The sequence below is a fragment of the Delphinus delphis genome, chromosome 17 (assembly GCF_949987515.2).
Source record: "Delphinus delphis chromosome 17, mDelDel1.2, whole genome shotgun sequence".
Taxonomy (NCBI): Eukaryota; Metazoa; Chordata; class Mammalia; order Artiodactyla; family Delphinidae; genus Delphinus; species Delphinus delphis.
In genome coordinates, this window is record NC_082699.1 from 52670294 (window position 1) to 52696080 (window position 25787).

Here is a 25787-nt window from a genome sequence, read left to right on the forward strand (position 1 = left end):
AACTTCATAATCTTTCTAAAGAAATTCATGTTTAATCAGATATAATAAGTTAAGGGTGCTAGCACAAAAGTAAACTTTTGCAAATGAATATACAATTATTCTGAGTAACATTGAAGAGACAAATTAGATAAGAGAAATACTAAATAGAATAAACTGTAAGTAGCTGAACCATACAAATATTTGATCATGTTATTAAAATTTGCATCAGACTCATATATTTAACTTTTAAAAGAATTTCAACTTTAACTGATACTGCTTATAACTCTATGACTTGATTCATAATGTTAATTTACTGGTTCCATATTTCCTTCAAAGGTCAGTCTTATTCTCTGGAAAAGTGGTTTGACAATGAAGCCCATGGAGGTTTATTTGGTATCTATATGAACCAAGATGGCCTTCCTGGATGCTCTCTTATACAGGGATTTACCATTTGGGCATGCTGGGATTACGGAATTTATTTTCAGGTAAATGGATCCCAAAACAGTGATTGTTTATTTTCTTTTATGATTATATTTCATACGATGTAACCTCCAAGTTCTGTTACAGACCACGGAGAGTGTGCGTATCTATAACGTGACCCTGGTTGACAATGGAATGGCCATTTCTTCAATGATTTACACGCCACCTGCTGTATCTCACAGAATTTCCAGTAAAACAGTGCAGATTAAGGTAAGAATTGAACGCAGCCACACAAAGCAGAAAGAGCAACTCTGACAAGGGTAGAATTCTTGAATACAGATGATTTTCTTGACCTCTTTGCCCTACTAGCCACACCTCCTGCCTCTGTGCTCATTGCCTTCTGCCAAGAAGCTCTCCGTCCTTCCCTCTCCCCACTCCTTCCCTCAGCTCTTCTTGCTTATCACTGCTAATCTTGCCACAATTAGTTAAATTTTCACTATCTCTATGAAGTCTTTCCTGAACCAGCTTAGGTAGTTTTGACACTCCCTCCTCTTTTTGTTCCTACTTGCCTTGCACATATTCCTATCATGGAAACATAACATCTCTTTAAATATAATTATTTACATGCCTGTCTCCCCCCTCTGACTTTGAATGTCATCCACTTGAGGCAAAAATCACATCTTTTTTAACTTGGTTTAATGAATGATCCACTTCTCAAAGTTATACAGGTTGTGTTTTGCTACAGTGGCATTCATTACTATTCATTATTATGTTTTCTTTTAAGAAAAGTTATTATTAAAGCTTACTGTTTGAACTTTTTTTTAAAATAGAACTCATTAATTGTTGGAAGTAGCCCTGAATTTAATTGCTCTGATGTCCTAACTAATGATGATCCCAATATTGAACTTTCTGCTGCCCATCGAAGTTCTAGACCTCCCTCAGGTAAAGATTTTAGAACTTTTAATTTTGGGGTTCATATGAGTGCATATTCAAATTTCATTAACTTTCTTCTTTTTATAAAAGGTGGGAGAAGTGGGATTTGCTGGCCTACCTTTGCTTCAGCACATAACATGGCACCGCGGAAACCCCATGCAGGGATCATGAGTTACAATGCCATCAGTGGTCTTTTGGACATCTCAGGCAAGTTTAAACATAGTCTTTGAAAGTCTACTCAGTTAAGTTCTGTAAAGAATACGTAGAATATAACTAGTGATGTTTCATTGTTAGTTAAAAAAAATAATGATCAAATTAATCTGCTCAATACGACAAGCAAAGAAACCAGACATCAGAGTCAATTTCAAGAATAGTTCCCTGGCAACATTCATACATATAAAAGAACTGACATTTCATTTTCTTTTTAAAACAACAGAAAAAGCACTGGTCTAGTGATTTAATATTAATTAGTTTCTCTAAATCGTAAAGCCCTTTTATATAATTAGGGTTATATCTTATTAGAAGCTTTTATGACTGCAGAAATTTTAGTTCATAGAACTTAAATGTTTTGCCAAACTCCCACAGCTGCTGGCAGAACTAGGATCAGAATCAAGATCTCTTGACTTAAAATCTGCTGCTTTTTCACTGAACCAGGCTGCATCCTTAAAAATGTAAAATAATTAAAATAGATGTAGTAAACATACCAAGTATTTTCGCTTTGCCCATTAAATACGCTGAGCCATTCTCTATTTCAGTTTAGCAAATCTCCCTTTCATGATAACTTTAACCAGTGTCACCTGAAAGAAAGCAGTTCAATAAATTAGACATCTAAGTTTTGACATATTATTTCTCATAACTTTAATTCCCAGAAATGCAGAACAAATTATCATTTTTTAGTGTTACTTGTAATGATACCCCTGCCAAAAATTATTTAACATGCTACATAGGTTTAGGACCAATAAAGGAGATCTACACAGGGAACAAACCGCATCTATTACTATAGTATTTTATTGATACTCATCTACAGGCTTATATTCATGTGTATACAATATTTTCTTAGGAGAAAATACAGTCAAGCAGGGTAGTATATAGCACATAACTAATTTAAGAATTTTTTGGACTCCCTTTTTGCTGTTTTCAGTTTTGAGTTACTGGATTTTAAGTGCAAAGGGGATCGTTTTTTGATCTAATCAGTTTTATCTTTTGGCCACATAATATATGCAATAAGACCAGGAGAGCAATAATATTTCAGTTAGCCTTTGCTGCATAACAAACCATCCCCCAAATTCAAAGCCTCTAAACAACCGTTTATGAGCTCATGATTCTGTAGATTGGCAATTTGGGTTTTGTTCAGCTCGGTGATTCTTCCGCTAATCTTACCTGGGATTATTCACTGAGCTGCCATCACTTTACAAGACGTGTAGGGGCTGGTTAGTCTGGGACAGTCTCACTTCTGTGTCTGGTGGCTGGTGCTGGCCCTTGATGGGGTAATGAGAGTGCCAAATGTCTCCTAGGCATATTCACATGCTGGTAATCACAGAATTCCCCAAGAACACCAAGAGAGAGTGAGCCCTAATATGCAAGCACTTTTCAGATCTGTTTATACTACAATTGCTCTTGTCCCATTGTCCAATGCAAATCACAGAGAAAATATGCCAAGCTCAGAGAAAATATGGGAGAGGACTACTCAGTGGTGTGGATACAGTCCACAAATAGTGGTGGACTTATCTGCCACATAAGGTAAGAGCTCCATGTTCAAGGTAATGTTAAATGATGTGTTTGGTGGAATATACATGAAATGAAACTGATTTTACCCTTTCTCTATAGGAAATAGTTGTGTTTCTATTATTTATGTTTTAGGTTCCACATTTGTTGGATTTAAAAATGTTTGTTCAGGTGAAACTAATGTGATATTCATTACTAACCCTTTAAATGAGGATTTACAGCATCCAATCCATGTGAAGAACATACAGCTGGTTGACACTACTGAACAATCAAAAATATTTATACATAGACCCGATATAAGGTAAAATATATGATAACTCAGTTTCTTCTTTTCTGTCATCACAGTTTTCCATTGTTTTCTTCCCCTGCCATAGATCTGAGAAAGTTGCTAAATTTAAAGTAACTGTTTATGTCTATGAAATTTCAATCAGCATTATGAAAATTAAGAGTATTTAACATATCTGTGTCTTCAGGTAAGTTGAAGAAGCTAGGCCTTAATATGTATATTTTCTCATACTTTTTTTTCCCATGTATCGTACATAGCACCATCATTAAACATAAAAGATAGAGAATGGGTCAGAAGTATATTTGTACATTAATATCTCTCCATTAATAGTCATTAGGAATGAAAGTCATGTCTATCATTTCTTCCCTTTCCCTTCCCTCTTTTGTCTCCTTTTGCTTTACAAATATCTTATTATATGCACCCCAACATGTACTTGGAAATTAAATGGGAATCATTATAATCATTGTGACTAAACATATGCAGAAACTTTGAACAGTGATTTTTTTTTCAATCACAGAGGTTAGTTGGTGTCAGGATATTTCTAGAAGCTGAACCACGTAGATTCTAAGTCTTGAAAGAATATAGCCAATAACTGCTACTCTTCAAAAAATTTAGATATAAGACAATATTGGAGGAAAGAAAGTTTCCATTAGAGCTCTTTGACCATTTTCAGTATAGAGAGAAGACAAGAAATAATGCTAATTAGATATGCATCTCTTCAGAGGAATGCAGTGTTTCATAAATAGTTTGACTTCATCTGATCTTATTTTGATGACAACCCCATACCTCCTCATTTAATAATTGTTGAACTGCAGTGTTTTTTGGCTCAGTAGAGCTTCTCCCCACTAGAAAGCTGTTACCTCCTATTTAGTTATCATTGAATCTTAGATTTAATATATAATTTTAACATCTACGTCATGAAGAAAATATTACATTTAAAAATATGTCTTTGAGTCCTGTGCTTTTATTGGGATACTGTTAGCACAATCCCAGATCTCTATTACTGAGTAGCTCACCCAGTCCCCAGATGCTCTAAATGTTGGCCAATAATGACCTACATTTGCCTGCTTTTCCGGAAGATTGCTCTTAGCCAAACAGGAATAGCTGTGAGAGGCTAAAACTCTCCCTACCACTGCCTTCTTGTAGTCCACAAAAAATGACGAATTTATACAGGAGGACGGAAGGCCAGCCCCCTTGTCTCAAAGTGGAACAGCTCTGGGTGTAGTTCGTGATCAAGAGATTCTCCTGGGATCAGATTGAAGCTAGTCTATAGACCATAGTCATCTCCCTTTTCTTTCCCTTGCCCTATATGGCTTCTCTCCTTCCCTTTTCTCTCCTTCCCTTATTGAGGACTCCCTTAAAAACTCACTTGAACAAAAATCCACATCTCAGGCTCTGTTTCTTTGTAACCTGAAGTAAGACAGAGCCCTAAACCATAATGTAAGAGTGCCACTGGGCAGTCTATTCACAGACTTGCTCACAAAAACACTCTGCACACACTTGAACACAAAGAACACATGACCCACAGAAATATTTACTCAAATCATCTCCAAAACTAATACAGTAGAGTAAGGGATAAGTTATAGCTTCACATCTTTCTTTGCAAAAATCTCAGATCTATTAGATAGTATTTTGCTGCTATAACTGTAGAATGAATTTCTATTTCCCCATGGTGTATATCATATAGTGTAAGTATGCTGTATACTATATATAATATACAATGTATAGTACATTGCAAATTAAGCAGCCATTTTATTATTATAACCAGTTAACAGTCAACACTCCAGGTAGTTCAGAACGAAGGCAGAATACCATCTACGATTGAACTGCATGATGAGTTTATAGTATTTCATCTCTTACAGTTCAGGTGTCTACAGAATTGTTATTAAAATATATAGCATAAAAATCATAATTTAAGTGTATCTGTTTGTATATATATATAGGCAAAAGTCTACAAGAATATATACTAATCTGTAATCGGTGATGAGCCTAAGAGCTTAGGATAGAAAGGCGAAGGGGACTGAACTTATATTAAGTATTTAGATTATTTTATAAAAAGCATATGATACATTTATAAATCTTACAGACCCATTAAAAAAAGAGAAAGAAGGGAAAAATATAAAGACTTCCCTGCTAACACAAGGATTTTGTATGTCTGCACAACTGAGTAATTTACCTGCTCTTTGGGCAACGTTAGTATATTTTGAGCAATGCACAAATATGAAATCTATCATTCGACAAAGTATGGAATAGCAAAATGGAATTCTAATTTTATTTCCCACAGGTACAATTTGTCCTTTTGAAATGTTAATGGATTCATAATAGTAGACCAAATCAACACAATGGAAAATCAGCCCTCATTACAATGCTAATTACATATGCTACTTGGTCCCACTTTGAATCCTTTCTGAAATAAGATTCAATCAATTAATTTTTTTGATACCCTTATCAAATGCGCAAGTATATTCAAATGCTCTCTAGAGACAGGGAGGTATACCACATCTAAGTATTCATGCATTTCACCTTTTCTTCACAGTAAGGTGAATCCATCTGATTGTGTAGACATGGTTTGTGATGCCAAAAGGAAATCTTTTCTTAGAGATATGGATGGCTCCTTTCTGGGGAAATCTGGTTCAGTGATACCTGAAGCAGAATATGAATGGAATGGAAATAGCCAATTTGGAATTGGAGACTATAGAATTCCTAATGTGATGCTCACATTCCCAAATGGAAGTAGAATTCCTGTCACTGAGAAAGCACCTTATAAAGGTTTGTTGGATCTTATTCTGTTAGTCCTCTGGTTCATGAAACAAAATATATCTTTTATTTTTAATGATTGATGTACTCAACTAATTTATATTTTCTACTTATTAATGTTATGTAACAAGCAAAAGATAGTATGTGGAAGCTTTTGTAAGGAGATTCTGTTTCATTTGAAAATGTGTATTCCTATGTTTCTAGGAATCATTAGAGATTCAACCTGTAAGTACATTCCAGAATGGCAGAGCTATCGGTGCTTTGAGATGGAATATGCAATGATGGTTATTGAAAGCCTGGATTCCGACACAGAAACTCGCAGACTCTCCCCAGTAGCTGTAGTGAGCAATGGTTATGTTGATCTCATTAACGGTAGGTATTCAATGTAAGCAAACTAGGGTTACTCAAGGCATTCACTATTTACTGCATTCATGGACGTGTCTCATAAATTATCTGTCACGTAAAACTAGTAAACATAGGGATTTCCTTGCCTTCTCTTTGTAAGATCTATGTGCAGGAGGGAGACTTGACTCTTCAGCAGTCCCCCACATTAGAAAGCCAGGACAATTACTCCAAATAGACCATTAGAAAAAGAAGAGGACATATGTATATGTATAACTGATTCACTTTGTTATAAAGCAGAAACTAACACACCATTGTAAAGCAATTATACTCCAATAAAGATGTTATAAAAAAATAAAATAAAATGCATTAATATCAAAAAAAAGAAAAGAATAAGAAGAGGAGGAAAGTTATTCCTTGAGTAATCTTTATAGGTATGAAGGTGGCATAAATATATTTAAGAAAAAATTGATCCAAGAGTCTGCAAAAAAAACAATTTTCTTTACATAAATTTAAAAAATGATAATATGATATTTGGAATACTTGAGAATGAATATTCTCAGCCTGCTTGTTTTTCATTCTCATGAATACTTGGAAGAATTAATGTTGAATCAGTGTGTTGTGGGGTTTTTTTGTTTGGTTGGCTTTGGTCTTTCTCATTCCTAATTCCTTTGACTGTCATGACTATCTTGTCAAGCTCCACAGTCTAGGTCTCTTCCATTCTGGTCCTTGGTGGCTGTAGCCCAAGGAGAGGCAATGGTCTCCATGAGTCTTGTCATCCAAGACTTTTTGAATAAATAGGTGAACTTCTAAAAGTTACTGAAAACAGAGGGCAGGGACTCATTGTCTATTCCTGAAGTGCCACTGGGGGCTCAAAGATTAGTCCCTAGTCAGGCTTAGAGTCTTTGAAGTGCTGAAGAGGCACATAACCTGGATAATCTGTCCTGACGATGTCACAACATGTACTAAAATATTCTAAGATTCCCAAAATAGTCAATACCCTACAAGTTCATTTCTTTTTAACTCGTTGAAGAGAATAGAAGGAACTAAATCAGAAGTGTCTCAAAGTTACATGATTTTAAGTCACTCCCCACTTCTGCCCCAACATGCAGTCTGCCTGGTTTCTATGACCTATGATCAACCCAATTTCAAATGCTGCCTTTCAGATCTTATAAAGCAGAGACTGTGGGAAGAATTTTAGAGCAGTCGGTGAATAATGAAGATGTTTTCGAATTGCTCTGTTTTATATGGTGGAGAAAGGTTTCATTCTGTTTGCTTTTACATTTTCCTTTTCTGAAAGGCCATATGAGTTTTCCATTTACAATAGTGATATGACATTTCTCTTTTAAATAAATTTAAATTTTTAAGATGTCTCAATTTAATGAGAATGTAATTTAATGATAATGTAAACGATAGAAGCATGGCAAAAATTATGTAGGTGTTAGAAGGATTATTGAAGCTTGGGATGCACTATACTAGGTGGAAAGAAAAATTCCCAAGATAAAATTTGTACATACCGCTCGAGTTTCCCTTTAAATTTTAGTACTCAATTTTATTTTTAAAATATGGCTTTTATCACTCTAAATTTTTCATTTTATACATAGAAATTTCTATTTTCAAAACCCACAATGAAGGTTTCTTCAAAAGTGGGATTTATATTTTGGATAATAAAGGATAGGTTATGCTCTACTTAAGCTTCAGAAGTTTATATTGGTTTAAAATTCAATCAAACTTCATTTATAAATATTGATAATAATTCCAAGCAAGCTAGGAAATTAAGCAAAGCTTATGAATAAATACATCAAGAAAATTCATCATTCCATGTCTCACTCACTGTTTTATACTTTAAAACTGAGTGAAATAGAGACGTTTTCTATAGCAGTCATGTTACATGTGTTCTGGAAATGTCTGGATTCAGGTGCAAAGCATCCACTTTCTTTTGGTTTTCTAGAAGGTTTAATGGAGTGTTATTTCTCAGATTGCTTCAGTTATTTAATGACGTTGACCCTCCAATAGTACCTATAATCACAGTCTTTAACAAAAATTTATTAATATAACAGTGGAGGAAGGTTAAAGGCAATAAAAAAACACAAAAGAGTTTGTTGAATTTACAAATTAATGAACAAATGAGTGAAAGACATAATTAATAAATCAGTGGTTCAGACATACAAATGTCCCTGTTTTCTGTGTACAGGCTTTATTTTTAACAAATTATCTCTGTTATAGCATAGTTCTCAGCAAAGAGTCTGAGAAAGTTGGTTCCCCACCCAAAGTCACATTTTTTAAATAGGAGAGAGCGTCAAACGTTTTCTTCCTCTCCATGGGGCCTGGACTTAAATGATTATTAAAGTAGAGATACAAGTAAATCTATTTCCTTCAATGACCTTCCAGCACAAATCCTCAACATAGACCCTTCTGACCCTGGGCAGTCTAAAAGTAAGGATAGTAGAGAGGGAGTTGCTTCCCTGCCTTCCTTTTAAGGCAAGGTTTGAGAAATAGCTTAGATCACTGAATGGATGGGTGGATGGATAATTGCTGTAAATGCTGAACTTGACCACTGCAATTTATTTTTACTACAATTACTCTTCGGGCTTTGCACTAATAATATTCATAGCACAGAACATGAACTTCCATTTGTTTGGATGTAGGCCCACAGGATCATGGCTGGTGTGCCGGGTACACATGCCAGAGAAGACTGTCCCTGTTTCATAGCATCGTGGCTCTGGGCAAATCTTATGAGGTCTACTTCACTGGCACTAGTCCCCAGAATCTTCGACTGATGTTACTTAATGTTGACCATGACAAGGTAAGGCAAGAAATTATTTCTTAAGAGTAATTGGTTTCAGGTGCACAGGCAAGTGATTGATTCAGTTATACTAATACATGTATCTATCTGAAACTAACACAACATTGTTAACTACACTCCAATATAAAATAAAATTTTTTTAAATAAAAAAAATTATTGATAGCTATGTGAAAAAATAAAACATAAAAATTATCTGTTTCATTTATTGACTGTCAAGAAATGCACTTTGTCATTCAGTAATTCTATGAAGATTATTTCTGTTCAATTATTTGAAGTAATAAATTTTTTTAAATCTAAAAAAGAAAAAGAGTTATTGGTGTTATGTGCATATATTTCTATCTGCTAAGGACTTCATCTCCTTCCCTGTCCTCTGGAACATCGTCAGCCTTACAGCTCATTTTCAAGGACCAGTAGGGTACCATAAAAATACTGTGAGTCCAGACAGTTTTCATCAGCCTGAGAGCACATATGAATTCCAAACACCGCTCCCCATATGCACTTGTTTGTGCTTCTGCATTTGAGGGGTAACAGTGATTTCTGACTTGTGTGATTAGCAAGCACACCTGAACCTTTACATAAAAATAGCATGCATCTAAAACTGGTCACTCGGGATTATATTTTCATTCTTCCATGCTGCTATTATTATATATGTCAGAAATACACCTTTGGAATTTACTTCAGAGATCACAGCACATTATCTGAAGTATCTTCAATAATGTCAACTCTGCTATAAACGGAATTCAGCCGGGATGATTAACTTTATATACGCTATGTCAGTGGAAAAAGAGTATGAGGTCAAGCAGAAGTCTCATAATATAGATTTTCTTTTCTAAGAGTATGAGATTTGAAAGTCCCAGAGTAGAACGTGAAGAAAGGACACTGATAAGAGGAAGCAGAGAGAGGAGTAAGGAAAGGAGACACCTGAGAACAGCGATAGCAGTTCCATCGTCTCAGCTGCTGAAGATAAAACCTTGGAGTCAGTCTTTTTGTGTGTGTGTGTGGTACGCAGGCCTCCCACTGCTGTGGCCTCTCCCGTTGCGGAGCACAGGCTCCGGACACGCAGGCTCAGCGGCCGTGGCTCACGGGCCCAGCTGCTCCGCGCCATGTGGGATCTTCCCGGACCGGGGCACGAACCCGTGTCCCCTGCATCAGCAGGTGGACTCTCGACCACTGCGCCACCAGGGAAGCCCTGGAATCACTCTTGATTCCTCTCTTTCTCTCACATTCCTCATCTAGTCCATCTGCAAATACTGTTGAGTCTTCCTTCAAAATAACCAGAATCACCATCACGTCCAGCACTACCATCTGGTTTGAGCCAACATTATCTCTTCCCTGGATTAAGGCAGTTGCTTCCCAACTCCTCCTCCTGCTCTGCCTTTGTTCCCTCTGCTGTCTGTTCTCACCTCATTAGCCACCGAGATACCTTCAAGACATAAGTCAGAGCACGCCATTCCTATGCCCCAAACCCTGCAATAATTTCCCTGTTGGCCTTTGCACAAGAGCCAGAGTCCTCACAATGGCCTACAAGGCACCCTGAGACTCTCCCCCAACCCTTAGCTCTCTGACTTCTTCTACTCCTCCAGCCATACTGGGCTCCTTGCTGTTCCTCAATATACCAGACATGCTATCACCGGGGCCTACGCTTCCAATGGTAGTCTGCCTGGAATATTCTACTCTGGGTGGCTGACTCCCCCACCTCGTCAACTCCCATTCTCCTCCGTAGGCCTACCCTGACCACCCCTCCCTGCCTGGCTCACCCAATTACTCAGACTCTGATCTACCTTTTCTTTTTTTCCATAGCACTTATCACCTTCTAACATGCTTCATACTTTAATTTTTATTTTTTCTTTTATTTATTGTCTCTCCTTATTCTAGAATGTAAGCTCAAATAGGGCAGAGACTTTTGAGAGTTCCTAAAATAGTGAATGAAAGAGAATATTTTTAATTTTAAAAATAAAAATGGTAACTCTGAAGTAACGTGACTGTTAATATTCTGAGCCTCTGCAAACAATCTCAAAAGAAGATTCCAAAACTACCTGTAGCTTATTAGATTCCTTATAAATTCCTCCCCACCTTTGCAAAAGCTAAGTCTCCTCACTTTATGATTATACCTGATAGCATGAAATGTGGGGAATGAACATGAAAAATGACCAAAATTTAATGAGGATAGTTTTTTGACTGACTTTTTTTTAGTCTTATTACCAAAATCAGAGATAAGCATTTTTTTCAACATTAAGTGCCTAATTGTGTGTGGTTGCATTGTACAGAGCACTGCTAACTCTCCTGTTTCCCCTGCCCCTAGAGTTGAAAGCCTGTATTGAACATTATCTTTTAAAGGAACCCTCTCTTTAATTTAGAGATTGTCCTCTAATATTTTTTTCTTACATTACATTCTTTTCTATGAATGGTTGAATGTAAATCTGTTTAAAATTTTTAACTCAATATGTATCCTGAATCCATAAAAGTTAGTTTTAATATTCTCCAGAAGGCATGTATAAAGGATATTTTTTAAGTGCTAAATTCTAAATACTCTGTTTCATTGTTCTCTTAAGATGCAAAAATGTTGTTTATTTTTAACAGGCTGTTCTGGTGGGAATTTTTTTCCCCACACGTCAACGTTTGGATGTCTATGTGAACAATTCATTGGTCTGCCCCCAGAATACAGTATGGAACTCCCAAAAGAAACACTGTGAACTTAATCGACATGTGTATACAGGTATTTCCTCAGAAAAATACAGCATACATTGTATATGTATACTTAATTATGCATAACATTCTTTATAATGTTTCATTATAATATTTTTAGTTCCTTAGCCCTTGACAGATACAAGAGAAAATAAATTTTTACCCGTGGTCCACCAAACACTAAAATGTGTTCATTTGTAACATGTGTGTCCTGAAAGATCACTCCAGATGGAATTCTTACCTATCTGCACACATGCAGATAGAAGTTTGTGCGTGTGACGGATATTCCTTTGCCTCCTGAGAACATTTACATTCTGCACATTTAGTTCACTTATTCCTGCGTACAGAAGAGATTTTTTTGCTTAAAATTTTCACCCTATCTCTGCTTTACTTCTGTTTCATAGAGGTCAGAACCTAAGTTCATTGGCAGTCACCAGAAGTATTGCCAAGAAAGCTAGCATAACCTTAGTTGAGCCCCATGAGGTAAATATTATGACGTAAACTCTGGATTTAAAGGAAATATATGGAAGAAGCTAACTTACCCATTTACCAGTGTTGCGAGACCAGGATTTATCTCTATTCATTGAATTTTTTTATTAAACAGGTACTAATAAGGCCAATCCATTCCTTTCCACATGTGCTACTTATCATCATTTTTTAGCTGTGCCCCATAATCCTGGCTAACGATTACATAAATGTGTGCTGTAGATCATAATATAAGCTTGACGGGAGAGTGTGAATGGATACCCATATTCATTACCATCTGTGAAGCAAGTCCTACTTCTACTACTAATATGAACATCTGATATTTCCAGAGACATTACTATGTGTCAGGCACTGTTCTAAGTGCTTTGTATATAATAACTAACGGTTACTATATCCTAATAACACTTTGAGGTAGGCGCAGATGAGTAAACTGAGACACAAGGGGGTGAAGTAGTTTGCCAAGCTTTCTGTCTTAGCTTGGGCTGCCATAACAAAACGCCGTAAACTAGATGGCTTAAAAACAAATTTCTTTTCTCATGGTTCTGGAGGCTGCTAGTACGAGATCAGGGTACCAGTATGGTCTGGTTCCAGTGAGAGCACCCCTCCTGACTTGCAGGTGGCTGCCTTCTCACTGTGTTCTCAGGTGGCAGAGATAGAAAGTGAGGGAGAGAGAGAGAGTGCTCTGGTGTCTCTTCTTATAAGGGCATTAATTCATCATGAAGTCCCCTCCCCACCCTCATGACTTCATCTAAACCTAATTATTTCGCCAAGGCCCCCATCTCCAAATACTGTGACATTGGGGGTTATGGCTATAGCACATGAATTTTGGGGGGGCACAGTTCAGTCCAGAGCAGTATCAAAGGTGGTAGGGGCAGAGCAAGGTACCGATCACAGAGAGTCTAGCTCTAGAACCCACGCACTTAGCTATTATGCTACATTGCCTCTTTAGAAGCTAAGAGAGTGTGTTATTTTTACTTACAAATGATTGCACGTATTTACAGCTTAATTTTCATAAATTTTAACTCTTTTTTTTAAAACGGTGCTTTTGGTACAAAGTACTCTATCGTTCAAGTCAAGAAAATAAAAATTATCTCAACAGGCAGAATTTAATACAAGGAACTGGTTACACAAGTCTGCAAAACAACACCACCACTGCCCTTTTAGAATTATTTTTTTCTGAAATAGCATTGCTTTTAGATAAACATTTTTCTTTGATACTTGGAATGGAAAATAATATCCCTGTATTATGAATCTATACCTATCTTTTTACATTACCCAAAATGTTTATTATTATCTATATCTCTGATTCCTTCCATTACTGTGAAGACATGAGAAAGTTAGCTTGGATAAGTGGTGTACGCACCTGTAACAGTAGCTTGAGAGCAGCTTCAATTTATAATACAAAAACACATTTTTCAGATTCACAGAATGTTTAAGCCAAATTGCATCTAGAACTTATACTAGAAGATATTTTTTAAAATGTAGTAATAATGAAATGGCTTCTTAATGCCATTGCCATGAATATCTATTACATTAATAAGAAATTACCTCTTTTTTCTAAGATTCTAATTTCTTTTTCTTAGTAAGCCTCACCATGAAATGTGGTAAGAAGCTACATGTCACATTCCAGTCTTACTATACTGTCAGACTTTGGGCCCAATATGTGTTTGTGGATTTATTATTTCTTGGATGTTGTTTATACTCTGCCCTGAAATCAGTAATATTTATTCATTACATACATATATATGTATATATAATCTCAATCACTTTTACAAAATTCAGTGCCCTAGTAGAATTTGTTTTGTGTTGACCGTTTTCAGGCTGAAATGTAAACTTCTTTTATTGATGTAAAAGCCTTCTGAGATGTTTTAGTATATACTTCATTTGTATTACATACTTTTGTCCTTAGTAAAAATAGAAGCACTGAATCATTTTTCCTTAAGAGATAGCACTGCATAAACTAGATGGCTGTTAAACTTACATTTTTAAATTACCAAATGCCTTTGGTCAAGGCTTTAAAATTCTGAAAATATAAATAGTGTTACAACATAGGCTCCTGGTTCATAATTAGATTTTATTTCTCATTTGTACGTGTCTATAGCTAATTGTTTTTTAAAATAAATTTCATGTATAATTATTAATGGTATTATTTTTAAAATTGACTTTAATTTTGCATGTCAGTTCTATAAGTTTTTGTTTTTAATATGCACATTTTCCTATGAAAGAATGATAATGTTGAACTTTTTTGAAATTTCCTAGATTTAAACAAATATTAAATACTGCATGGTAATTATGATAATGTAAATAAATTTAACTGTGCTATTTTGGCTTTTTTCGTTCATAGAGCAATTCCTTCCTAACCTGAATTCCACTGTCCTTGGTGAAAACTACTTTGACAGAATGTACCAGATGCTTTACCTTTTGGTTAAAGGAACTATACCTGTTGAAATCCACACCACCTCAGTCATATATGTCTCTTTCCAATTACCTGCTGTAACAGAAGATGACTTTTACAGTTCTCATAATCTGGTTAGAAATCTTGCCTTGTTCCTAAAGATATCAAGTGACAAAATCCGTGTCAGCAAAGTAATACGAGGGGAGAGTCTGCGAAGGAAGAGATCCACGGGACTCACAGTTGAACTGGAGATTGGAGATTCTCCCCCTCAGTTCATAACCAGTGACACTACAGGTATGAAAAGTAGACATTTGAGACAGAGTAATGTAATTCAAAACCACATCCATAAATAACCCTATCAAGGCTTGGTAAACCGGGCCTCAGGAAATCCCACCAACCCCACATCCTGAACCCTATAAGGGCCTAGAGACCCTTCTCCCTGCTCTACTCCCAAACTATTTTTAATTATGAAGGAACTTCAACCTCTGTTTTGTTATTGTAGCAGTTAATTACTTCAACAGAAGGATTTGACCTAACATAAAAGATCCTAGAGGTGACCTAAGGAAGTGACCTTATAGCTGAGAGATTAAGGGTGAAAAGAGCTGGTCAGTGAAAAGTGGGAGGTAAGAGGCTGGAGGCTGAGGAAGTAGTTGGTGAGTTTGGTACATTTGAAGAACTGGAATGGACCCAGTATGTCTGCAGCAAAGGCATCAGGAAGGACAAAGCTGCCAGAGACAAGGCTGAGAAGGAGGCAGATGCTAGGTTGTGGGAAACCACAAGAAGTTCTCCCCTTTGTAAGCGAAGAGAAGGACAGTGGATGTTTTCTTAAGGGACATAATAGACGATTCTGAGAGGTCGAGTGGTGGGTTAGATTTCCAGAGTAAAGTCACATATTTATACTAACAAGTGCAAATGTACCAGAATATGTTGTCTTTAATTTCTATGATTGACCTAATCAGCCTTACCAGCCATCACCCCTTTCTCTGTCCCTCACTCCTCATACCCTATTTCCTTGTTTAAAAAATTTATTTATTTATTTATTTATGGCTGCATTGGGTCTTCGTTGCTGCGCGCGGGCTTTCTCTAGTTGTGACGAGCAGCGGCTACTCTTCGTTGCAGTGTGTGGGCTTCTCATTGAGGTGGCTTTTCTTGTTGCAGAGCACAGGCTCTAGGTGCATGGGCTTCAGTATTTGTGGCATGTGGGCTCAGTAGTTGTGGCTCACAGGCTCTAGAGCACAGGCTCAGTATTTGTGGTGCACAGGCTTAGTTCCTCCACGGCATGTGGGATCTTCCCGGATCAGGAATCGAACCTGTGTCCCCTGCATTGGCAGGCGGATTCTTAACCACTGCGCCACCTGGGAAGTCCCTCATACCCTATTTTCTAGGTATCAGAGATAAAAATAAGCTCAGCTATCCCATCAGAGGAAATTTTGTTGGCTTAAATTATGATTTCCTTAAGGTGACTCAGTTTGGTTGGGCATTTGGGTAAATGTTCAACCCTTCAGATTTTCTTCCTCTCCATCTGTTCAAGTTGGTATCTGAATACCAAGGGGCTTTCCTGACCTCAGGCCCTCTTGTTGCCCTCTTGTCTTCATAGTCTTTGCAACAACATAGGTGGTCTTCTCTGCTCTGTATCAGCCTCTCTTGTGGTGCAACTGAACTTTTCTGGCCTCTTGACATGGAATCGCATCCCCAGCTGCTAATTCCCAACTGTACCATTGTCTCTAGTGGTCAAGCACAAGTACTCTCACCTAGGCATACCCCTCTCCAAGAAGACGAGATCTGGGTCTCTGTCAGAGGAATATTACCATCCAGCTAATGAAGCTTAAGATAAAAGACCCTTTACTTGTACAAGTCCTGGGAGGGGCTTTAACTTTCAAGGCCCTGGGAGAAGGGTCCACTTAATAATGTGGTCAAATAATTGACTATTACTATAAAAGTTGCACAAATAAGACTTGTTCATAAAGAGAGCCTCCACCCTGTATAAATTTCAGACTCAGAAAATCCTGATCTACCCTATTTCTGTCCAGCATCTTTTTCATTAAACTCCCAGGCTCTCTTATATGTAAACTTAGGTACTGGGTGAAGTTCTCATCTTCTGCCACTGGGGGTCATCACTCATTTCTCCAGGAGGTTTGTTTCTGAGCTTTAACCCCATGCATCTGCCACATTGCTGTTCTGGAATTCTACCAGTTAGGTAGGCAGCAGGTTCTTCCCTTGTGGCGATAAGCCTGTGAAAAGTCTTGCGTGAATGGAATGAGGTGCTCATCAACTCTCTTTGTTGAAGGAAACAGGAAGCATAGGCTTGTGCTGCAACCAGATCTTACAGTGATGTTCTCTGCCCAGTCATAGTTACTTTCCTTCATCAAACTTGTATTTCCTTGTAGCTACAGAATCAGGGCTTTGGGCTCAACATAGTCTGTTAATTTAGTCTAGGAGTTGTAGCAGGTCCATGCCATATATATAGATTGCTCACTGACCCTTAGAAATCCCTGGTAAACTCTTATTCAAACATAGTTTTGGAAGTTTTAGCCACAGCAATCAGAGAAGAAAAAGAAATAAAAAGAATACAAATCGGAAAAGAAGACGTAAAGCTGTCACTGTTTGCAGATGACATGATACTATACATAGAGAATCCTAAAGATGCTACCAGAAAAATACTAGAGCTAATCAATGAATTTGGTAAAGTAGAAGGATAAAAATTAATGCACAGAAATCTCTGGCATTCTTATACACTAGTGATGAAAAATCTGAAAGTGAAATTAAGAAAACACTCCCATTTACAATTGCAACAAAAAGAATAAAATATCTAGGAATAAACCTACCTAAGGAGACAAAAGAACTGTATGCAGAAAATTATAAGACTCTGATGAAAGAAATTAAAGATGATATAAATAGATGGAGAGATATACCATGTTCCTGGATTGGAAGAATCAACATTGTGAAAATGACTCTACTACCCAAAGCAATCTACAGATTCAATGCAATCCCTATCAAACTACCACTGACATTTTTCACAGAACTAGAACAAAAAATTTCACAATTTGTATGGAAACACAAAAGACCCTAAATAGCCAAAGCAATCTTTTTTTCTTTGCGGTACACGGGCCTCTCACTGTTGTGGCCTCTCCCATTGCGGAGCACAGGCTCCGGACGCGCAGGCTCAGTGGCCATAGTTCACGGGCCCAGCCGCTCCATGGCATGTGGGATCTTCCTGGACCGGGCCACGAACCCGTGTCCCCTGCATCGGCAGGTGGACTCTCAACCACGGCGCCACCAGGGAAGCCCCCAAAGCAATCTTGAGAATGAAAAATGGAGCTGGAGGAGTCAGGCTCCCTGACTTCAGACTATACTACAAAGCTACAGTAATCAAGACAGTATGGTACTGGCACAAAAACGGAAATATAGATCAATGGAACAAGATAGAAAGCCCAGAGATAAACCCACACACATATGGTCACCTTATCTTTGATAAAGGAGGCAGGAATGTACAGTGGAGAAAGGACAGCCTTTTCAATAAGTGGTGCTGGGAAAACTGGACAGGTACATGTAAAAGTATGAAATTAGAACACTCCCTAACACCATACACAAAAATAAACTCAAAATGGATTAAAGACCTGAATGTAAGGCCAGACACTATCAAACTCTTAGAGGAAAACGTAGGCAGAACACTCTATGACATAAATCACAGCAAGATCCTTTTCGACCCACCTCCTAGAGAAATGGAAATAAAAACAAAAGTAAACAAATGGAACCTAATGAAACTTCAAAGCTTTTGCACAGCAAAGGAAACCATAAACAAGACCAAAAGACAACCCTCAGAATGGGAGAAAATATTTGCAAATGAAGGAACTGACAAAAGATTAATCTCCAAAATTTACAAGCAGCTCATGCAGCTTAATAACAAAAAAACAAACAACCCAATCCAAAAATGGGCAGAAGACCTAAATAGACATTTCTCCAAAGAAGATATACAGATTGCCAACAAACACATGAAAGAATGCTCAACATCATTGATCATGAGAGAAATGCAAATCAAAACTACAATGAGATATCATCTCACACCAGTCAGAATGGACATCATCAAAAATCTAGAAACAATAAATGCTGGAGAGGGTGTGGAGAAAAGGGAACACTCTTGCACTGTTGGTGGGAATGTAAATTGATACAGCCACTATGGAGAACAGTATGGAGGTTCCTTAAAAACCTACAAATAGAACTACCATATGACCCAGCAATCCCACTACTGGGCATATACCCTGAGAAAACCATAATTCAAAGAGTCATGTACCAAAATGTTCATTGCAGCTCTATTTACAATAGCCAGGACATGGAAGCAACCTAAGTGTCCATCAACAGATGAATGGATAAAGAAGTTGTGGCACATATATACAATGGAATATTACTCAGCCATAAAAAGAAGCGAAAGTGAGTTATTTGTAGTGAGGTGGATGGACCTAGAATCTGTCATACAGAGTGAAGTTAAGTCAGAAAGAGAAAAACAAATACCGTATGCTAACACATATATATGGAATCTAAGAAAAAAAAAAAGGTCATGAAGAACCTAGGGGTAAGACGGGAATAAAGACACAGACCTACTAGAGCACGGACTTGAGGATATGGGGAGGGGGAAGGGTAAGCTGTGACAAAGTGAGAGAGTGGCATGGACATATATACACTACCAAACGTAAGGTAGATAGCTAGTGGGAAGTAGCCGCATAGCACAGGGAGATCAGCTCTGTGCTTTGTGACCCTCTGGAGGGGTGGGATAGGGAGGGTGGGAGGGAGGGAGATGCAAGAGGGAAGAGATATGGGAACATAAGTATATGTATCACTGATTCACTCTTTTATAAAGCAGAAACTAACACACCATTGTAAAGCAATTATACCCCAATAAAGATGTTAAAAAAAAAAAAAAAGAAATCCCTGGTAAGCCCTTACATGTATTGGAGTCCAGTATTTACCACTCTAGCCACTCAGATGTCCAAAGAAACTGTGATTTATTTCCTATATGTGATCTAAACTGCTTCACACACAACTTCTCCCACTCTCTACTCCCTTAAAGCAGTTTTTTCTTGTTAGATTTGTCCAGATATAGGCATAATACAGTCTAAGAACATGGAAATAGGGGCAGGAGGAAGGACAGATCAATGGCCTGTTTCCCAGACTTAGATTGAGGTAGGGTTTGAGGTCTTGAGGAAAGCCCTACAACCTGGCAAGGGGTGACATCACAGCAAAGTATTGGGAAGTGGCAAGAAAGGTGTGCATGTATTCATAGGAATACTCCTAACTCCCCATAGCCTTCACATAGTGTCAGGAGATCCAGAAGTTCCCAGATGTCCTAGAAAGCAGTTACTTAAGTACTGAGGGGACCTCTGGTTAAAGAGTCATGTCAGGAATAAGAGCTCTTCAAGTTAAGGTCTTTGGTTTCTAGAAGGCAGTCGGCAGAAATGGATGCCTTCACATATCAAATGGTCAGAGAGAACCTGTTAGTGCAGCCTGGTCAGACTGGCCACTCTGCACCGAAAACCAGTGAGGAGAGGTGGTAGTAGTAGTGTATGGACGTGAAGCTCCTTTGTACTGCTGCTACGTGAGCCCTCCTACCTGGGAAGCCATCTTGAAGGAGAGTGTGTGGAGGGAGTGGCGGGGGGAGCCCGCTAGACTGCCATTTACCCCAAAGAGTCTGAATCAACCAAAGAGACCTTTCCAAGGGACAGGGACTGAAATTCCCCAAGGGTGTGATTTTCAAAGTGTCGCGTGAAACCTGCTGCCCAAGAGCGTTGCCTCCTTCTTCCCGAGCACACTAAGCTTCAGGGCTTAGCCTTCATGGAAGAAACTCAATGATTGAAGTCCGTAAGGCATGACTCTGGATGTAGAAGGTGCTAGAATCGTAGCAACAGTACACCAAAACATCCTGGCTGCGGTTTCTTAAACGATCACTCTGACTACAGTGTATGGAACGGAGTGCAAGAGGGAGAGAATGGATACAAGAAAGCCAGTTTAAAAGCTGTTTTAGTATCTCTGCTGCTGATGGGTTAACTAGGATTTGCGCAGTGGAGGCAGATTTAGAAATTGAGAACTGATTAAATGGTGTGCAAGAGAGGTGAAGTAGAAGAAGGGTTCAAGCAAGAGTTCCAGGCTTCTGACAAAAGGAGTACAGCGTGTAGAGGTGTCCCTTCATAACATAAGGAGTGTTGGGGGGCAGTAGGTTTAAGAGGAACTGCCAAGCTAGAAAAAGGGAACAGAAACTACCTACCATGTTAGAATTAACCTTGAAAATTGTCAATGTCCAGAGCAAATAACCATTTTTTGTTAGTAATTTAATGCTAACGTTAGCAACTGATTAATTCATACTATAAATTCGATGATGTTAATTATCCTTCCATTCCACAATTAACATTCTATTTTTAAAAACTGATATGCGATGATAGACATACATGATAGTACTTCACTTCTAAACAAAAGATGACATAGGAAAGTAGTTTTCTCAGCATGCTCTCACTCATTTTTCTTGAATTTATTTTATCTACCTTTGTTTTTTCTTTAATTCCAGCTTAAGAAACATATTCTACTGAGTTTTTTATTTTCCTGACCTCCTTAGTATGACTTAGGCATGTTTAGCTCATGTACAGTTAGAGAGCTGTAAAATTCTATAATTTGGATGGAGCAAGCAGCACAAACAAAAACGAAAGTGAGATATTCTCACATGTTCCCACTATTCCATATTCTTATAATCCTCATGTCATAACACCGTTTCCTCATAGGTCAGATGCTGTTATCTGAACTCCAAGAAACTGCTGCTTCTCTTGGACAAGCTGTAATTTTAGGAAAAACCAGTAGTATCCTTGGATTTAATATCTCTTCCATGTCTATTACCAGTCCTATCCCCAGCCCAAGTGATTCTGGCTGGATTAAGGTAAGAAAATGTGACTAGAAAAATGCATTTTAGCTATTTAAAACGTTGCTTATTTCTTATTTTAACTATTTTTCTATTTCAATACAATAATTTAGAGGGCATGTCTTTCTAATTTATTGTTGATTTTTTTTACAGTATTACTAAAATGATAAAGTAGTTGAAAAAGGAGCGTATCTTCTAAAAATTATGTATTGGTATAAAATGTGCTTTGCCTTGACTATTTACAACAATGCTTCATAAATTTGCTCTAGAGGAAATACTATAATAATATTGACTTAATGTATTAAACATACTTTTAAATAAACAATGATATAACATTTAGCCTGGCTAAGATGAGTTTGCTACTGAATGTAGTTTATCATGTGAAATCCACTTCATCACTCATGACCATTTACAGGTGACTGCCCAACCGGTTGAAAGGTTTGCATTTCCTGTTCATCATGTGGCCTTTTTGTCCTCGCTGTCAGTGATCACTCAGCCGGTGGCAACACAGCTGGGACAGCCATTTTCTCAGCAACCTTCCGTAAAGGCAGTAGATTCTGATGTAAGTTACAACTCAAAGATTTATTTAAGTGGAAGAATTAAGCTATAAATTCTGGAGGGTGAACCGACTTTACTAATCCTGGTAGACTGGCAACCTAAGGATTGCACTGCGTTTTCAAACTTGGACTAATATCTATGACTATCACCTTTTACTGTTTTTTTTTTTTCTTTTTTTTTTTTTTAATTTTTATTTATTTTGCGGTACACGGGCCTCTCACTGTCGTGGCCTCTCCCGTTGCGGAGCACAGGCTCCGGGCACGCAGGCTCAGCGGCCATGGATCACGGGCCCAGCCGCTGCGTGGCATGTGGGATCTTCCCGGACCGGGGCACGAACCCGCGTCCCCTGCATCGGCAGGCGGACTCTCAACCACTGCACCACCAGGGAAGCCCACCTTTTACTGTTTTAAAAATGTTTCTTTTCAGTGAACTTGCTCCACTGCCCAAACTCTTTGTGCAGGAAAAGGAGCTTCTATAGATTTAAAATTTGAAATGAGGCATTAAAAAAAATAAAGTTCCAAATATCTTTCTTAAAAAAAGCATGGGAACAGGACAATTGTTATAATTCTCTACTATTTTTTTCTTTAGGGTAATTGTGTATCAGTTGGGATTACTTCACTGACTTTGAAGGCCGTACTAAAGGACTCCAGTAATAACCAAATCAGTGGTCTTAGTGGAAACACAACAATTCCATTTAGCAGCTGTTGGGCCAACTACACAGATCTTACTCTTCTTAGAACAGGTGAGTATACTATTTTGGTTCCTCACATATATACCCAACTTTGGGACAATTATAATTTGCTTTTAATGAGCAAAGCAGTCTATACTACACTGGTCAATAAATTATAGAAATCAAAATGTCTGGCTTACAAAAATACATTTAATATGCAAAACAAAGTGAAAAATAAAATAAGCAATTAAGGGAATTAAAACAGGTAACTTGGGCTTCCCTGGTGGTGCAATGGTTAAGAATCCACCTGCCAATACAGGGGACACGGGTTCGAGCCCTGGTCTGGGAAGATCCCACATGCCGCGGAGCAGCTAAGCCCGTGTGCCACAGCTACTGAGCCTGTGCTCTAGAGCCCGCGAGCCACAACTACTGAGCCTGTGTGCCACAACTACTGAAGCCCGCGTGCCTAGAGCCCGTGCTCTGCAACAAGAGAAGCCACCATAATGAGAAGCCCACACACCACAACGAAGAGTAGCCCCTGCTCGCTGCAACTAGAGAAAGCCCGTGCGCAGCAACAAAGACCCACCACGGCCAAAGATAAATAAATAAAATAAAATAAACAGGTTAACTTGAGGATGTACATCAAAATTATATCATGATTCGTATTTTCTTCTTTATCCACGTGTGTACTTTTCTAAATTTTCTCACTATGTGTGTATTACATTTATAATAAGAAAACTTATATAGATTTTTCAAATTCAAGAAAAGAAAGGATAATATAGTGTCATATAATTTTAATGGCCCATGCAGGAGTTCAGAGTTGGGCTGGAAGGTGGGTTCTAGTCTTTCTGAAAGCCAATGCAAAGGAGAAAACATGAGCATTACCATGATTCACAGTCCTCTGCAGATAGACCAGTTGCTGTGGAGAATCACAACTTGCTCTGAGGTCAGAGCAGATGTCTCCTATGAGTTCTCATGAAGTATACTCGTGATATCGCCAACACGTAAATACGTGATATCTTCAACAGTAAATACAGTCATAACTTCCACAGTGAGGTTTCTTATATTATCTTCATGTGGATTGATGGCATAACTCCAACTGGTAAAAGCCTTTCTACCAAGGCAAAAATATGTCCACAAAACAGGTCTCTACTGATGATAGATTATTCAGTATCAAAAAGAATGAAATACACCGTGAGAGAAAACAGCCTTATGATGATGCTTACCCATGGAAGGCAGAAAAAGCAGGTCATCAAGGACAACACAGAGCCACTGGATCAACCTCCTCTGAAGTTCAAACAGTCCCCAGATTTAACAAATTTGACCTCATCATTAAATAGCTACAAACTGAAAAAAAAAGAGAAGAATGAAATAGACTCCTTGTACTGGAGACAGGCCTCCATTAATCTGTTTACCTCAACCTTTATAGGCCCTAACTCCTGCAAAAGTTTTATGGTGGTCCTCACTCTTCTAACCACTGTTATTTCAAACACACACACACTACAGGTCAGAATAAAAGCCAAAGTAAAGAGTAAGAGAAGTTAAAGAATATCTAACAATAATCTGGGTTTTTTTTTCCCATAAGAACTAAATATCAAAAGCCAAAATCATTCCAAAAGAATTTTTTTCTTATTTGTTGTTTCCTCGTGCTTTGATGATGCCCTACACCGAAAAGTTTGATCTGCCTACTGGGCAACAATATCTCAACCTAGAGTTTGATGGGAATCCAGTGGCAATGAGTTCAACATTGTGCTCTGGGACAAGTACCTGAAGTGTCCAGTAAGCCTGGTGACTAAGGACAGAGCCTAATTCGTTAACAGTCAGCCTAAATGGAGGTAGGACTGGGAGCCTTTTATGGGAAATGAGGAACTTGACAAGAACCCTGCCTGAGAGAAGGTTACCCACCTCCCCAGGAAGGTGGACTCAAGAGGTGCGCAGTGACAAAGACCCAACCTGAGGATCAAGGTCTCCAAACTACCACTTCCAAAGGCAATGTTCCACAGTAACGAGGGTCACTGGAATGCTGAAGCAGTAATGTAGGTTTTGACGTTTTTATGATAACAAAATAGTGCTCTCCTTTTATCCAGTATATTTTCTTTAAGAGTTCAAAGCTTCCCTTGGAGTGTCTATCTTATTTGCTATGGAGAACAGTCATTGTTTCTAATTCCCTTCCTTCCTTCCTGCCTTCCTTCCTTCCTTCCTTCATTCCTTATTTCTTGCTTTCTGTCTTGCTTTTTTTCCATCAAGTGTAGGGTTTCAGTTCTCTGGTTGTGTATAGTAAGGAAGGTCAAATATAGTCATCTCTTTATTATTTTTAAATCAATTAGCCGGTTTTTAGATTAACTGTAAAACTGCAGTAACAACAAAGCAAATGAATAAAGCGTCTTGTAACACTTTCTAGTAGGTATCCCACTTAATTACTGCACTGTGGGAAATCCCCTTGCAGATTAGGTGAGCCTGACCGTGTGGTACCACACCCTGTTCTACTTATAGCTCCATACAGAGCAAGGCAGGGGCCACTGGGTAGAGAAGGCATGGGTCTCACACAGAAAATAAAAATGTGAGAAGTAGGTAAGAAAAAAGTGCAAGAAGAAAATAAACAGCTGAGACTGCATCTTTTGAGCAATCTGGATTCAAATAATATTACTAAAGGATAATAACACTGGGGACCCGTTTATTTAGCGACCTATGTGATACACAGCGCTTGTTTCAGTTTCTAATGCTGCTTAACAAACCAGCCCTAAATCTGATGGCTCAAAACAACAACGATTTCATTTGCTCACAATAACGAGGGTCAGGAATTTGGGATGGTTCACCTCTGTTGGATGATGTCTGGGCCTTCAGCTG

General features: G+C 38.0%; 1 protein-coding gene across 1 annotated transcript in view; it reads left to right on the forward strand.

Moving 5' to 3' along the window:
• PKHD1L1 (PKHD1 like 1) overlaps positions 1–25787 on the forward strand; it is a 154527-nt gene that overhangs the window by 124820 nt on the left and 3920 nt on the right. Inside the window, exons 64-76 of the mRNA XM_060035239.1 lie at positions 316–464; positions 547–669; positions 1230–1341; positions 1423–1539; positions 3193–3358; positions 5880–6112; positions 6305–6472; positions 9091–9248; positions 11829–11964; positions 14764–15108; positions 21579–21730; positions 22128–22274; positions 22859–23012. Of these exons, the coding sequence (XP_059891222.1) occupies positions 316–464; positions 547–669; positions 1230–1341; positions 1423–1539; positions 3193–3358; positions 5880–6112; positions 6305–6472; positions 9091–9248; positions 11829–11964; positions 14764–15108; positions 21579–21730; positions 22128–22274; positions 22859–23012 (2160 nt within the window). The remainder of the gene's footprint in view (positions 1–315; positions 465–546; positions 670–1229; positions 1342–1422; positions 1540–3192; positions 3359–5879; positions 6113–6304; positions 6473–9090; positions 9249–11828; positions 11965–14763; positions 15109–21578; positions 21731–22127; positions 22275–22858; positions 23013–25787) is intronic.